This window comes from Rhineura floridana, chromosome 15 (assembly GCF_030035675.1).
Source record: "Rhineura floridana isolate rRhiFlo1 chromosome 15, rRhiFlo1.hap2, whole genome shotgun sequence".
NCBI lineage: Eukaryota > Metazoa > Chordata > Lepidosauria > Squamata > Rhineuridae > Rhineura > Rhineura floridana.
Window position 1 is genome coordinate 29,981,223 of NC_084494.1, and position 13,694 is coordinate 29,994,916.

The window sequence follows — 13,694 nt, forward strand, 5'->3', positions numbered from 1 at the left end:
AACCACCCTGTTCAGATTCTTGGATGTCGGTACAGGAACTGAACAGGACCCTGAGAGGGTAGCACACGTGACCAGGCAGACACACAGGAACTGAAATGAACTAAATAACTTTATTACAATACAAGATGTTAAATAGTACAGTATATCGATGTATGGTCCCTACCTATCCCTCTCTAACTAATCCTTAATCCACCCTTTTCCACCCAGCTCACTCCCACAACACAGCCACTCCACATCCCAACAGCAACAAAAACTCCTGACTGTCAAAACCAACTGTCTTTTTATTCAAACCTCCTTTAAGACTCTCACTCACACACCCCCTTCCACCTGGTATTATTTCAATTTTTATTGTGTGCTGCCCTAGGACCTTTGAATAAAGAGCAGGTTGCAAGTGCCTGAACGAAAATAAATTTAACTATGTATTTTAGCTCGGTGTAAACAGGCGATACAGAACCATATGCATACTGGACCCAGAAAAAACACCTTCTCTCTCACAGAACCCGCTGTAGAGATGGGCAAATCTGGCAGTTTCGGTTTCTTAGTTTCTCATTTTTCCAATATAAAGTTCAGTTTTTTACTTTTCCACATCAGTTTCTGATTTAAAAAGTCCTCCTGAAAATTCACCAGCATTTTAGTGCAGTTTTTTCCTAACATAAACGTTGTATGCAATTTTGCCTCATATACTCATTTTTGCAAAGCAATTTCCCCTACAATAATGCATTGCAGTATGCCATTTTCTCTGAGGTATACATTTTTATGTACATTTTAGTCCAGTATGTGTATTTTTGTATGAACACTTGGCTGGACAACCGAACGGCAAAACTCGGGAAAATGCGACTGTCAAAGGATGATTGTGTTTTGGTTTGCATGTTGTTTCCAAAAGTGTGAATTATGTAAGTTCGCATTTAAATGTGAAACAAATTGAATCCACCCCGCCCCCAGCCCTACCCTCGTAAAGGCAGACAAGACTGAGAAGGGAACAACTCATTCCTGGCATGGACCTGCTGCAGCCTGTGCTGCTTCTGCATCCATAAATTATTGTTAGGAAAATGTCAAAGAGCCAAAGAATCCTTTGAAGTTTCCTGTACATGCCAAACAGCCAGCCCATATTCCAGATTAAATTTTAAACAGCTGGGTAAATGCAGATCCTCAGTGTACTCAGTGCACACAATTCCACAGGATCCCAGCTGCAAAGGATGGGGACTCCAGGGGTATAAGAACGAATTTTCTCCAGTCTCACTTGCTGTATTTTTTAAAGTCTGTTGTGCTTCTCTGCCAGGTTGATTTTCTCTTGCTGGTTTAATTTATCCCTTCATCCCTTCCCCTCATTTCAGTCCTGAGACTGCAGAAACCACCTAGCAGAGGCATTTGGCCATCGTTCAAGCCAATGTTTTTTGGTTCTCAGAGTCATGAAGCTGCTTCTGCACTACTTTTTTGCTGCTCTAGTCGCTACAGGTGAGTCCAGCAGAACAGCTAAGTATGAGATGGTCCCAGGGCATGCTGTGAAGGCAAATGAAGCCACCGCTTTGCTGAAGCTAGGCAGGTCTGAGTCTGGTCAGTGCCTGGATGGATGACCAGCAGAGTTGGCAAAAGAAAGGCAAGATATCAATGTGAGGATATAGAAATTAAATAAAAATGATGGCTGGATGGTATAAAACTAGGGATGGATAGATCAGTTTATTTCCGGTCTGTGTCAATTTCACCTGTCTGTTTCACCTGTCTGTTCTGTTTCCACTTTGATCTGAGGGTTTCAGAAAAATCTGCACAAACACACAGAAATGATATTTGAACATTCGTATTTACTTTTATGGCGCTGCTTGGTTTACTTTGTTTTAAATGTTTATTGTTAAGTGTTATTTTAATATTACTTTGTGCTGACCTGGGACATTTGAGTGAAGGGCCGGTTGCAAGTGCCTCATATAAACATTTAATCACAAAACACATATTTAAACATGGGGTGGTATTCAGTACTAATCCTATTCAGAGTAGACCCATTGAAATTAATAGACATGGGCAGTGCTTTATTTGTGACAGTGCTCACTGGTACAGAGTACCGGTACCTCTTTTTTTTTGCTGCCCATGGCAACCATTGTGTGCTAGCACTCACAACATGTTTTATCTAGATATGAGTATGGCACTTCATTTTTTACCAAACAAGCACTGGATGCAACTAACTTAGGTTCATAATTTCAGTGGGTCTACTATGAATTGGACTTAGCTGAATACAATACATGCATTTTATCTCAGTGTAAACCAGCAGTGATGTCTGGTGTGGGGCAGGCAAATATACAGCTGGGCCAAAATGGAGTCTGTAGGCATCACTGATCAGCTGATCTCCAGTACTTGCAAAGCACTGTTCCTTTGGACATGCAACTTGATTTCAGATCATGGGAGCAAAATCTGATCACCTGTTGAAAAACACAGAATATACATGCTACTACAGAAAAAGACGAGTCCAGCAGCATTTGGAGGGCCGCAGGTTCATCACCCTTGTGCTAGATGTTGGGGGAAAGGCTGAACCCCTTCCCATCATAACAAAATGGGAAGCAAAAATGTGTGAATAATATGCAGTTGTAGCAAAGCTTTTGAGCTATTTAAGGGCAAAAGAAGGATGGCACAAGCTTAATATGCTCAAGCAGAATTGGAACACGCTTACTGGATATTGGCACGTTCTTCATAGGATCCAAAGAATTGTATCCGTTGCTAGTCCTTCTTAGTGTAGACCCATTGAAATGAATGAACATTACTCCATTTGATCCATTCGTTTCAGTGGGTCTACTCTGAGTACAACTTGGTTGCAACCCAAGATGTTTGTCTGAGATGATATAATGTAGAAGTGAGCAACCTTTTTTTTTGTCTAGGGCCACATTCCTTGTGGGCAATCTGTCAAGGGCCACATACCAGCAGTGGGACAGGACTGGAGCCATAGCTTTTCTCTCTCTTTCTGCAGTCCCCTTTCTCCCTCTCTTCTACTCCTCTCTCTCTCTCTTTCTTTCTGCCACCCCCTCCATTTTTCCCTCTCCTTTTCACTCACTTGAAATTAGGTGCAGGTGATTTTATTGTTGTTATTATTATTATATCTCACCCTTCCTCCCAGTAGGAGCCCAGGGCAGCAAGTCATAAAGCTGAAGGTTGCATACTTCTGATATAATATCATCTGAAATTATGACTGGAATATTTCTGATTTTTCTGTTTCTCTTTAAACATTTACATTTGTTTTATAATCATGAATAAATATATACATGCATGCACATAAAATAGCTAAGCATGGTGCAATAGAAGCACTTGCCTTAGCTACAGTGTAGATGGGGGAATAAACCTATTATGTATTGACAAAAATGAGATGTAGGGTGGTGTGGCAGATAGTGGGTTGTATCCAGTGCTCACCCAACTCACAGTAGACACATTGAAGTTAATACACGTGGCTAACTTAGGTTCATTCATTTCAGTGGGTCTATTCTCAGTAGAACTTAGTTGGATACCACCCAGAGTGCCTAGGATTGGCGAGGTTTGTGAGGAGAACATGAGCAGGGAGGGAATCCACATACTCTACCCAGAAATTCTCTTTGGCCAACTCTGTTTAAAAAAAAAACACTTTTAAACAAATGAAATAAAATAATGAAACAATTTTGATTCCTTCCCCACTCCTTTCTTTACCTTTTAGGAGACTCCCTGATTTGTAACTGTACTCTAAGTCCAGGCTGCAATGCTGATGGTATCTGTTCAGTTCCGACAGGTGTCTGCGTGGCTTTGGCCCAAGAGGATAATATGGGTTGGTAAACGTGATTTTCTTCAGAGATAATTTTGTGGCAGCTGTAAGTGCTCTTGCAGTCCCTGTAGCCTGGCTCACACCTGGGCTGCATCCACAGGAGAAACTTACTAGACCAGAGAGATCCCAGGAAACCTGAACTTGCAGGCCTGGCCCTATCATTGGGTAGATGGGCCTGTGCTGAGGCTTTCAAAGGAGGCTCTCTGTCTCACTTCCCTGCCTCCTGAAGTCAGGCAGGCTCCCATAAAGAATGGGCCTTCTCAATAGGGATGGGCAAATCAGCCTGTTTCCAATAGTACACATTAAATTACATGAAAGGTTGTCACATAGAGGAGGGCCAGGATCACTTCTCGATCATCTCAGAGTGCAGGGCACGGAATAATGGGCTCAAGGTGCAGGAAGCCAGATTTCAGCTGGACATCAGAAAAAACCTCCTAACTGTTAGAGCCATATGACAATGGAATCAATTATCTGGAGAGGTAGTGGGGTCTCCAACACTAGAGGCATTCAACAGGCAGCTGGACAGCCATCTGTTGGGAATGCTTTGATTTGGATTCCTGCAGTGAGCAGGGAGTTGATGGCTTTATAGGCCCCTTCCAACTCTACTATTCTATGAAATTCATAGTGTTCACCCATTAATCTGTTCTGTGCCATTTCTTCCTTATCCTGTTAATTATTTTCTTGAATACGCATAAAAATGTGTGAATGTATGAATTTTTCTCTCTCAAAATACACATTTTGAGTGGAATGCTAGTGGTTGTTTTTTTAATATTGCTGTAACCCACCCACCCCGGGAACTTATTATGAAGGGCTGGTAAGAAATCCTATTATAACTATTACCATCACCATTATTATTTCAGCTTATATCTTGTCCTTCCTCCCGAAGGAGCCTAGAACAGCAATAATAATGATGATAATACAGACTTAGCAGTGGAGGACAGAGCTCTGTGTGTGCCACACAACCAGCCCTGTCCCCCTAAGCTAGCTTGCTGCCAGCCACGATGGTGCAGGATTGTGTCCAGACCTTGGAAAAGTTACTTTTTTGAACTACAACTCCCATCATCCCAATCCAGTGGCCATGCTGGCTGGGGCTGATGGGAGTTGTAGTTCAAAAAAGTAACTTTTCCAAGCTCTGATTGTGTCCTGTTGCCAGTATTGATGTAAAAATGAAGTGCCAGTCTGTTTGGCTTCAGCATGGGGGTGGGGGCATATTGCCTCCTTTCCCTCAGGCATGACCACATCTTGGGCTGGCCTTGTAAACAGGTTCCATAACTCCTTTGTGATTTCCCTCCTTTTTGAGTGTGTGATTTCCTTCATCCCCCCCCCCTCCAGTTTACTTCAGTATGGGGATAGGGACATCTTGTCCTTTTACTCAGGCAGGACTTCCCCGTAGAGATGTTTCCTAAATCCTTTGTGATTTCTCTCTCTCTATTTTTTTTAAAAAAAACAGGAGGGGTTGAAATCTCAGAAGTGTACAAAGCCTGCCAGGATGACTCTCAATTTTGCAATGCAGTGAACTCTGTGAGTGCGACTAAAGGCATTTATTCAAGGACCAATATGTTATGCTGCAACAAAGACATGTGCAATGCTGCTCCCATTGCTGGTATGTGGAGTGAGGTCCAGACCTGGTTAAGATTTTTTTTTTTTTTAGGGTGGAGGAAGAGGGGCCCTCACAAAGAAGGCGAGGGGCTCCTTTGTCCAAAGGTCCCCCAAAACCTGGAACCAGCCCTGGTGTATCTGCATTTAGCGTGATTCAATAACCCAGTGGGGACTCAGTTCAGGCACAGGGCAGTATTACCCAACAGCAACATAAACAACAAAGAGTGATTGTGGGATCTTAAAGGCTCAGAAATTTATTGTAGCAGAAGCATTTGTAGACTAGAGTCTACTTCATCAGATACATGAAAATCACATCCACCATGACACCATTTACACACCTACACCACTTAGTGTACCCCTCACAGAGCTACAATTCCCTTAAAAAAACTGCAGGTCTTTGGGGGAAATCGTGTGCTTTATGTTTGGGGTCAAATGGCAATTAAATGCAAGAAGCAGCGGCTATGGACATTTAGTTAAAGCTCAAATGTGTGCAAAACAAGCACAGGGACAATTTGCAATAGACGTAATTGGTGGTAGCACAATCATCCTACACTTACTAACAGTGCAAGCCCATGCATGCCTACTCAGAAGTAAGCTCCACTGAGTTCAGTGGGACTTACTGCCAGCTGTTCATAGGATTTCACACCTGTAAAGAGATAGGCAATCATTGTTTTGATTCATGCCCAAGGTGGCATACAAACATGGTTCTTCCCCTTTTTATTTTATCCTCACAACATCCCTGTGAGATAGGTTAGGCTGAGAGATAGTGACTAGCCCAAAGTCATTCAGTAAGCTTCATGACTAAGTGGGAATTTGAAACCTGGTGGTCTCCCAGGTTCCAGCAGGACACTCTAACCACTACACTTCACCGGCTCTCCATGTCTTGATGCCTTCTAATCAAAGTCTTGATGCATTTGAATCCTGCGGTGTCTGAGAGCAGAGGTCGATTAATTGCACAGAGGATACTTTGGGCTCATAAGAACTTTGGATTATTTTATTATTTACTGTCAGTAGCACACACTTTGGCAATTACTGGTTTTATGTGATTATCTTTCTCTCTACTCTGCTGGCCCCCAGTACCACCTAAGAACCTCACCGAGAACGGAGTGAGTTGCCCCGCCTGTTTTGCAATTGGCTCTGATAGCTGTGAGCAGAGTGAGACTCTGCGTTGCACAGGAGATGACAATCACTGCATCACTGTGGCTGGGAGTCTGAGTAGAGGTAAGACTCATTCACTAACCATCGTTGGGTGCCCCCGTTGTATAGTATTGCAAAAGAGAGTTGTCTTACCTGTTCTTTACTGGAAGCTCCAAGCACTAAGTCTCAAAATTTCCTTCACCTGTTCTGTCACTCAGAATAATCGAGGGGCCAGCCTTTCCAAAAGGCTGTTGCAAGGAAGTCCACCCCTTCTTGGTTTGGCCTGTTTGTATATAATAATAATAATAATAATAATAAAAGCCACAAGAGTATAGTATAGCCAACATGGATTTTTCACATTCTCCCATGTTAAATTGAAAATACCTCCATGCCATTCTGCTGCTTTCCATAAGCTCATGTCAAAACAAACATCTTACAAAACGTAAAGTCCTAAACTCAGAAACGCTTCCTTAACCAACCCTCTAAGTTTTTATGGCAATACACAAAACACTCTGAGAGAATTCAGAGTTCAAAGTCTAAAACAAGGGTAAACAAAAATCAGACCCCTGTTGGACTTTTTTCTGTAAGTGGTCTCATAATTTCTGTAATTAAAAATCAGCCATGTTCATAGAGTACATGTAATCCTATTACTGACCTTTCCCCATACTCTGACCTTCATCTTTTGCAGTTGAAAAGTTTAAAAAATGCTTTGCTGATTTTTTATTAATTTAAGAAATTTAACATTGAAGTCTATGATAGTGCAGGGCATGCTCAGTTAGAACTGTCAGTGTTCTAAGAACCAGACTCACAGCTGTTTGGTATGGCTAATCAGAAGGCCACACCCACATCAGACATTTATTCCACTTTAAACAGTCATGGCTTCCCACAAAGAATCCTGGGAAGTGTAGTTTGTGAAGGGTGCTGAGAGGAAACTCCTATTTCCCTGACAGAGCTCCAGTGGCCAAAGTGGTTTAATAGTCAGCCCCTCTGACTGAAGCTCTGTGAGAAGAATAGGGTGTCTCCTAGCAACTGTCATGGCAATGTGCTATCAGATTCACTAATAGGCAAAAAACCCTTGCAGTTTAAGCAGGGCCAGCTCCAGGAATGCCGGGGCCTTTGGGCATCAGCTTGCCCTGGCCCCCGGTGTGTGCATGCACGTGCCCTCCACCCCCACCTACCTGTTTGCTGTCTTTTCCCATTGCCCTTAATGAAGATGGAGGCCGTGGTTTCCCTAAGGGGATGATGCCTCCGCTGCCACCTTTGTTGATGGCACACGTGCGTGCTACACATGCGCATCTCTGCCATCAACTAAGATGGCAGCAGGGGCTTCAGTACCTTAAGGAAACCACGGCCACCATCTTCGTTAAGGGCAATGGTAAAAGACAGCAGTCAGGTAGGTGGGGGGGGCGTGCGGGGGTGCGGATCACAGAAGGGGAGTGGAGGGGCGGCTGAGAGGCCCGTGTAGCTCCAGGGGCCATCGGGCCAGTGCCCCACCTGGCCACCCTTTAGAACCGGCCCTGAGTTTAAGAACATACTTTTAGCCAAACTTTAAAAAGCAGGGAAATTTGGGCAGCTATAGCAAACGCACCAGGGGAGCAGGAGGCCTGACCTTCTCTCTGAGATACTCTACTGCCCTACAAATTTGTAAAAATGCAAAACACAATGTGGGTTGGTCTTCACAGTCCAATCCACTTCCTGTGTAGCTTGGAAGAATTTGGTAACATGTGCCTCTCATATGGTGGTGAGCGGTGGCAATACCTGCAGTCATCCCAAATATCAGAAAGAAGACGTGCTGTGTTGATCTTGTTTTAGCAGGGAGGAATTAACAATATTACAAGAGTTGATATTGTTCAGATATTCATTTTAAATATGTTTAATTTCCTTTGCAATTTTAATGACGCTTCCTATGGTAAATTGTTTTCTGTTGCTTTTGTCTTTGTGGATATGTGAAGTACAGCACTTTGCATAATTTACATTTAAAAAATTGAAAAACAATTGTGGAATGATGGCACTGACTCTTCTGCAGAATAGTCTCCAGTGGACATAAGGAATGTCTCAGCTTGCACAAGATAAAACAGTGGGAGGTGCAAGAAATTCTAGCAAATTTCTAGGTGTCCTCTAAGTTTTTAATTGACCGTGCCCACCCTTCCTTATGTGGAGTGGTTTAAGCATATCAGGCTGAACACATCCATCTTGGGTAGGCCAAGTTTGTTTTTTCCAACAGCTAGATTCATTACTTAAGTAGCAACATATTGTAATCAGTCTAATTTTACATCAAACTACAGTTTCAGATTCAACTGTTAATGCACCCAAAAGAGAAATAGAATATAATCTCCAGTTTGAAACACAAAAGGCTGTCTTCACTATCATGACACTGACCGATAAAAAGGCTTTGAAATTAATAAAATTAATTTGGCACAGATTTCTAGGATGGATAATGAATGAAATATACTTTCGCAGATTAGATTCTCTGTAGAAACAATAATAAGACAGAAAAGAACACCACAAACATACAAAAAATGTAATTCTCCATCTTTGGAGATGCAGTCTTGATTGCAGGTGTTGCCATCACTCACCATATGCTCAGAGGCATATGTTACAAAATTCTTCCATGCCATGCAGGAAGTGGATTGGACTGTGAAAGACCAACCCAAATTGTGTTTGCATGTTGACAAATTTATAGGGCAGTACAATATCTCAGAGGAGGTCAGGTCTCCTGCTCCCCAGGTGCATTCCCTATAGCTGCCCAATTTCCCTGCTTTTTAAAGTTTGTTAAAAATATCTGTTGACTATAGGTACATTCTTAAAACGCAAGGATTTTTTGCCTATTGGTGAATAATAACTACTGCTACTAATACTGCCAGTACTAGTGGAATTTACAACAAAATGTCGCGCAAGAAGTGCTCATGTTCAGGTAGCCAGCCAGCAGCCATGCTCTTTCCCAAGATATTCCATTCCACTCCCCCCTACCCGAAAGTCATTTATTTATTTATTTATTTATTTTATTTATTTATTTTATTCAGCTTATATCCCGCCCGACTAGCAAACAGCTGTCTGGGCGGCAAACATAGAAACATATACAATAATAAAATTACAAGATCAATATAACAAATATAAAAGTACATCATCTAAAATACCAATTACAACATTTACATAAATAACTTAGATTAAAATGCCTCAGAGAAGAGAAAGGTTTTAACCTGGCGCCGAAAAGATAATAGTGTCGGCGCCAGGCGTACCTCCTCGGGGAGACTATTCCACAATTCGGGGGCCACCACTGAGAAGGCCCTAGATCTTGTTACTACCCTCCGGGCCTCCCTATGGGTCCGGACCCGGAGGAGGGCCTTTGTAGTAGACCGTAGTGTACGAGCTGGTTCATAACGGGAGAGGCGTTCCTGCAGGTATCGTGGTCCCGCGCCGTATAAGGCTTTATAGGTTAATACCAACACTTTGAATCTGGCCCGGTAGCATATTGGAAGCCAGTGCAGGCGAGCCAGAACAGGTGTTATATACTCAGACCGCTTAGTTCTTGTTAGCAGTCTGGCCGCCGTATTTTGCACTAGCTGTAGCTTCCGAACCGTCTTCAGAGGTAGCCCTACATAGAGCGCGTTGCAGTAGTCCAAACGTGAGGTTACCAGAGCATGAACCACTGATGTAAGGTCCTCCTTACTCAGATAGGGACGTAGCTGGGCTACCAACCGAAGTTGGTAAAACGGATTCCGTGCCACCGAGGCTACATGGGCCTCGAGTGATAGGGAAGAGTCTAAAACGACTCCCAAACTACGAACCTGATCCTTTAGGGGGAGTGTAATCCCGTCCAGGACAGGGTATGTATCCACCATCTGACCAGAGAAACCATCCACCAGCAGCATCTCAGTCTTATCCGGATTGAGTCTCAGTTTGTTAGTTCTCATCCAGTCCATTGTCGCGTCCAGACAACGGTTCAGCACATCGACCGCCTCACCTGAAGAAGATGAAAAGGAGAAGTAGAGCTGCGTATCATCAGCGTACTGATGACAATGCACTCCAAAACTCCGGATGACTGCACCCAACGGCTTCATATAGATATTAAAGAGCATGGGAGACAAGACCGAACCCTGCGGGACCCCATATTGGAGAACCCATGGGGTCAAGCAATGTTCCCCAAGTATTATCTTCTGGAGACAGCCCGCCAAGTAGGAGCGGAACCACTGCCAAGCAGTGCCTCCAACACCCAACTCCGCAATTCTCTCCAGAAGGATACCATGGTCGATGGTATCAAAAGCCGCTGAGAGATCAAGGAGAATCAACAGAGTTACACTCCCTCTGTCTCTCTCCCGATATAGGTCATCACACAGGGCGACCAAGGCCGTCTCAGTGCCAAAACCAGGTCTGAAACCCGACTGAAATGGATCTAGATAATCGGTTTCATCCAATAGCGCCTGGAGCTGGTCAGCAACCACTCGTTCCAAGACCTTGCCCAAGAATGGAACATTTGCCACTGGTCTATAGTTGTTAAAGTCCTCTGGGTCCAAGGAAGGTTTTTTCAGGAGTGGTCTCACCGCCGCTTCTTTCAGACAGCCAGGGACCACTCCCTCTCGTAAAGAGGCATTTATCACTTCCTTGGCCCAGCCAGCTGTTCCATCCTTGCTAGTTTTTATAAGCCAAGAGGGGCAAGGATCAAGTACCGAAGTGGTTGCACGTACCTGTCCAAGCACCTTGTCTACGTCCTTGAACTGAACCGACTGAAACTCATCCAACAAAACATGACTAGACTGTGTTCCAGACACCTCATTAGGACTAACTGTCATAAAATGGGAATCTAGGTCCCGACGAATGCATAAGATCTTATGCTGGAAGTGCTTAGCAAACTCATTACAGCGGGCTACCAATGTATCTACCATGTCCTGTGGGCCAGGGTGGAGTAGCCCTCGGACAACTCTAAAAAGCTCCGCTGGGTGGGAGAGAGATGACTTAATAGTGGCGGCGAAATGTTGTTTCTTCGCCGCCCTCACCGCACCTACATACCGCTTGGTAGAAGCACAAACCAGCGCATAATTGCATTCGTCGGGAGTTCATCTCCAACTCTGCTCAAGCCGTCTCCTATCTTGCTTCATCGCTCTTAGCTCCGGAGTATACCAAGGAGCTGTATGAGCTCTACAAAGGAGAGGGCGCGCAGGAGCGATCGTGTCCACTGCCCGGGTCATCTCTGCATTCCACAGATTAGCCAGGGCTTCGACAGGAGCGCCAGTCCTATCAGCCGGAAAATCCCCCAGAGCCCTTTGAAAAGCATCAGCATTCATTAGTCTCCGGGGGCGGACCATTTTAATAGGTCCCCCACCCTTGCAGAGGGAAAAGGCCACTGAAAGTCTAAACTTCAGCAAGCAGTGATCTGACCATGACAAAGGGAGAGATGTAAGACTCCCCACATCCAGATTACTATCCCCATGTCCAGTAGTAAAAACAAGGTCGAGAGTATGCCCCGATGTATGTGTTGGGCCACTAACACGTTGAGACAGCCCCATGGTTGTCATGGCGTCCATGAAGTCCTGAGCCGCCCCAGACAAAGAAGCCTCGGCATGGATGTTGACATCCCCCAGTACTAATAGTCTGGGGGATCTCAACAATACCTCCGAGACCACTTCTGTCAGCTCAGTTAGGGAAGCCATTGGGCAGCAAGGTGGGCGATACACCAAAAGAATTCCCAGTCTGTCCCTCTGGCCCAACACAAGGTGCAAACACTCCAGACCCGTAACTGCATGGACATGGTGCTTGGTGAGTGAGATGGAACTCAATTTAACATTGGCTGCATCCAATCTCCAGCATCTCCAGGTTAGCCTGGGAGAGACCCATGACTAAAATCCTGGAGAGCTGCTGTCAGTCAGTGTAGATGCAAATGAGTTAGATGGATCAAAGGTCTGACTAAATATAAAGCAGCTTCCTAAGTTCCTTTGTAGGTTCCTCATCCTTGGTGTACACTGACTGGCAGCAGCTCCCCAGAGTTTCAGGCAGGGGTCTCTCCCAGCCCTACCTGGAGAGGCTGGTGACTGAACCTGGGACCTTCTGTGCCCAGAGGAGATGCTCTACCAATGAACCGCTACAGCCCTTTTTGCACACAACAGCATTCTCCTGCTGTGACATCTACTAACCAGTATCATTCTCTGCCTGCAGGAGGTGCCCCTTCCTCCACCTTTGCAATATCAGGCTGCAGTTCGACCAGTGTCTGCTCTATGACTGTGGATATGGAATTTTCCATGGGAGACTCGACCTTCATCCTCAAGAGCAACACGTGCAACCCAGCTCCAAACCCCAGCAGTGGCTGATGGAGCCAGTGGAAGCAATTTCCTTCTTTTTGCAGGTTTAGGGTGATTTTTTTGGTCATGTCCTGCTGTCAGTCCTTTAAATAACGTAGAATGAAAAAAACACACACCCCATATACACACACACACACTTTATGCTCTTTAAAGTTAGGCAGGCCCAATGCAGATTTTATATTGTACCATCTCATCTGTTACTAAAGGCTATTCCATAATGACATATTTTGTCTTTTTATTTCCTTCAGTAATACAAATAGTTTTTACTCTTTATGATTAAGAACATGGTTAGGCAAACACTGAGTTCTCATCACAATAAATGGTTGATTCTGCTGCATCTTTTACCTAGTGTGTTGCAAATCCTGGGAGGTACTTGTGGGTTTAGGTATCACTTGCAATCTAATTTATCTCCGTTTTCTGGACCCTTGTTTTTTTCCCCACTTGTAATTATAAGCATTGCTTTCGAAGAAGAAAAAGAAACCAAAAAGTTGCTGTATATTTGCTAAATATTTTCTGCAGCTGATGTTTGTTTTGTTTATGAGTCTGTTTATGGGTTAGAACACTTTTGTGTTGTTGATCGTCCTACTTTGGAACACGGAAGCCACCAGATACTGGGTTAGACCCTGGGTCCATCTAGCTCAGTACTGTCTACATTGACTGGCAGCTAGTCTTCAGGGTTTCAGGCAGGGAGTCTTTCCTAGCCCTAATGGGGATTGAATCGGGGACTATGCGCATGCAAGGCAGACGCTATACCACTGTGCTGTGGTCCTTCCCCATGATGGTAATGCACTCTCTGTTACGCCATTGGCTTTTTGTTTTGCAGAAGATGCTTAGAAACGTGTTTGTAGTGAGAGACATCATATGTCAAAGAAATAAATAAATGATCATAGGTGTAC

At 44.1% G+C, this 13,694-nt stretch overlaps 1 protein-coding gene across 1 annotated transcript; it reads left to right on the forward strand.

Moving 5' to 3' along the window:
• Positions 1–1,176: 1,176 nt before the first annotated feature.
• On the forward strand, positions 1,177–13,001 carry LOC133370621 (phospholipase A2 inhibitor and Ly6/PLAUR domain-containing protein-like). The gene is made up of 6 exons (XM_061597196.1): positions 1,177–1,211; positions 1,335–1,455; positions 3,665–3,772; positions 5,220–5,372; positions 6,446–6,589; positions 12,656–13,001. Exons 2-6 carry the CDS (start codon positions 1,410–1,412, stop codon positions 12,805–12,807), a joined length of 603 nt encoding a protein of 200 aa, XP_061453180.1. The 5' UTR covers positions 1,177–1,211; positions 1,335–1,409; the 3' UTR covers positions 12,808–13,001.
• Positions 13,002–13,694: the final 693 nt, after the last annotated feature.

Coding starts and splice junctions, on each gene's coding strand:
- LOC133370621 (XM_061597196.1), top strand. CDS start 1,410: ATGAAGCTGCTTCTGCACTACTTTTTTGCTGCTCTAGTCGCTACAG. Junction 1,456..3,664: donor TGCTGCTCTAGTCGCTACAG/GTGAGTCCAGCA, acceptor TTTACCTTTTAG/GAGACTCCCTGATTTGTAAC. Junction 5,373..6,445: donor CAATGCTGCTCCCATTGCTG/GTATGTGGAGTG, acceptor GCTGGCCCCCAG/TACCACCTAAGAACCTCACC.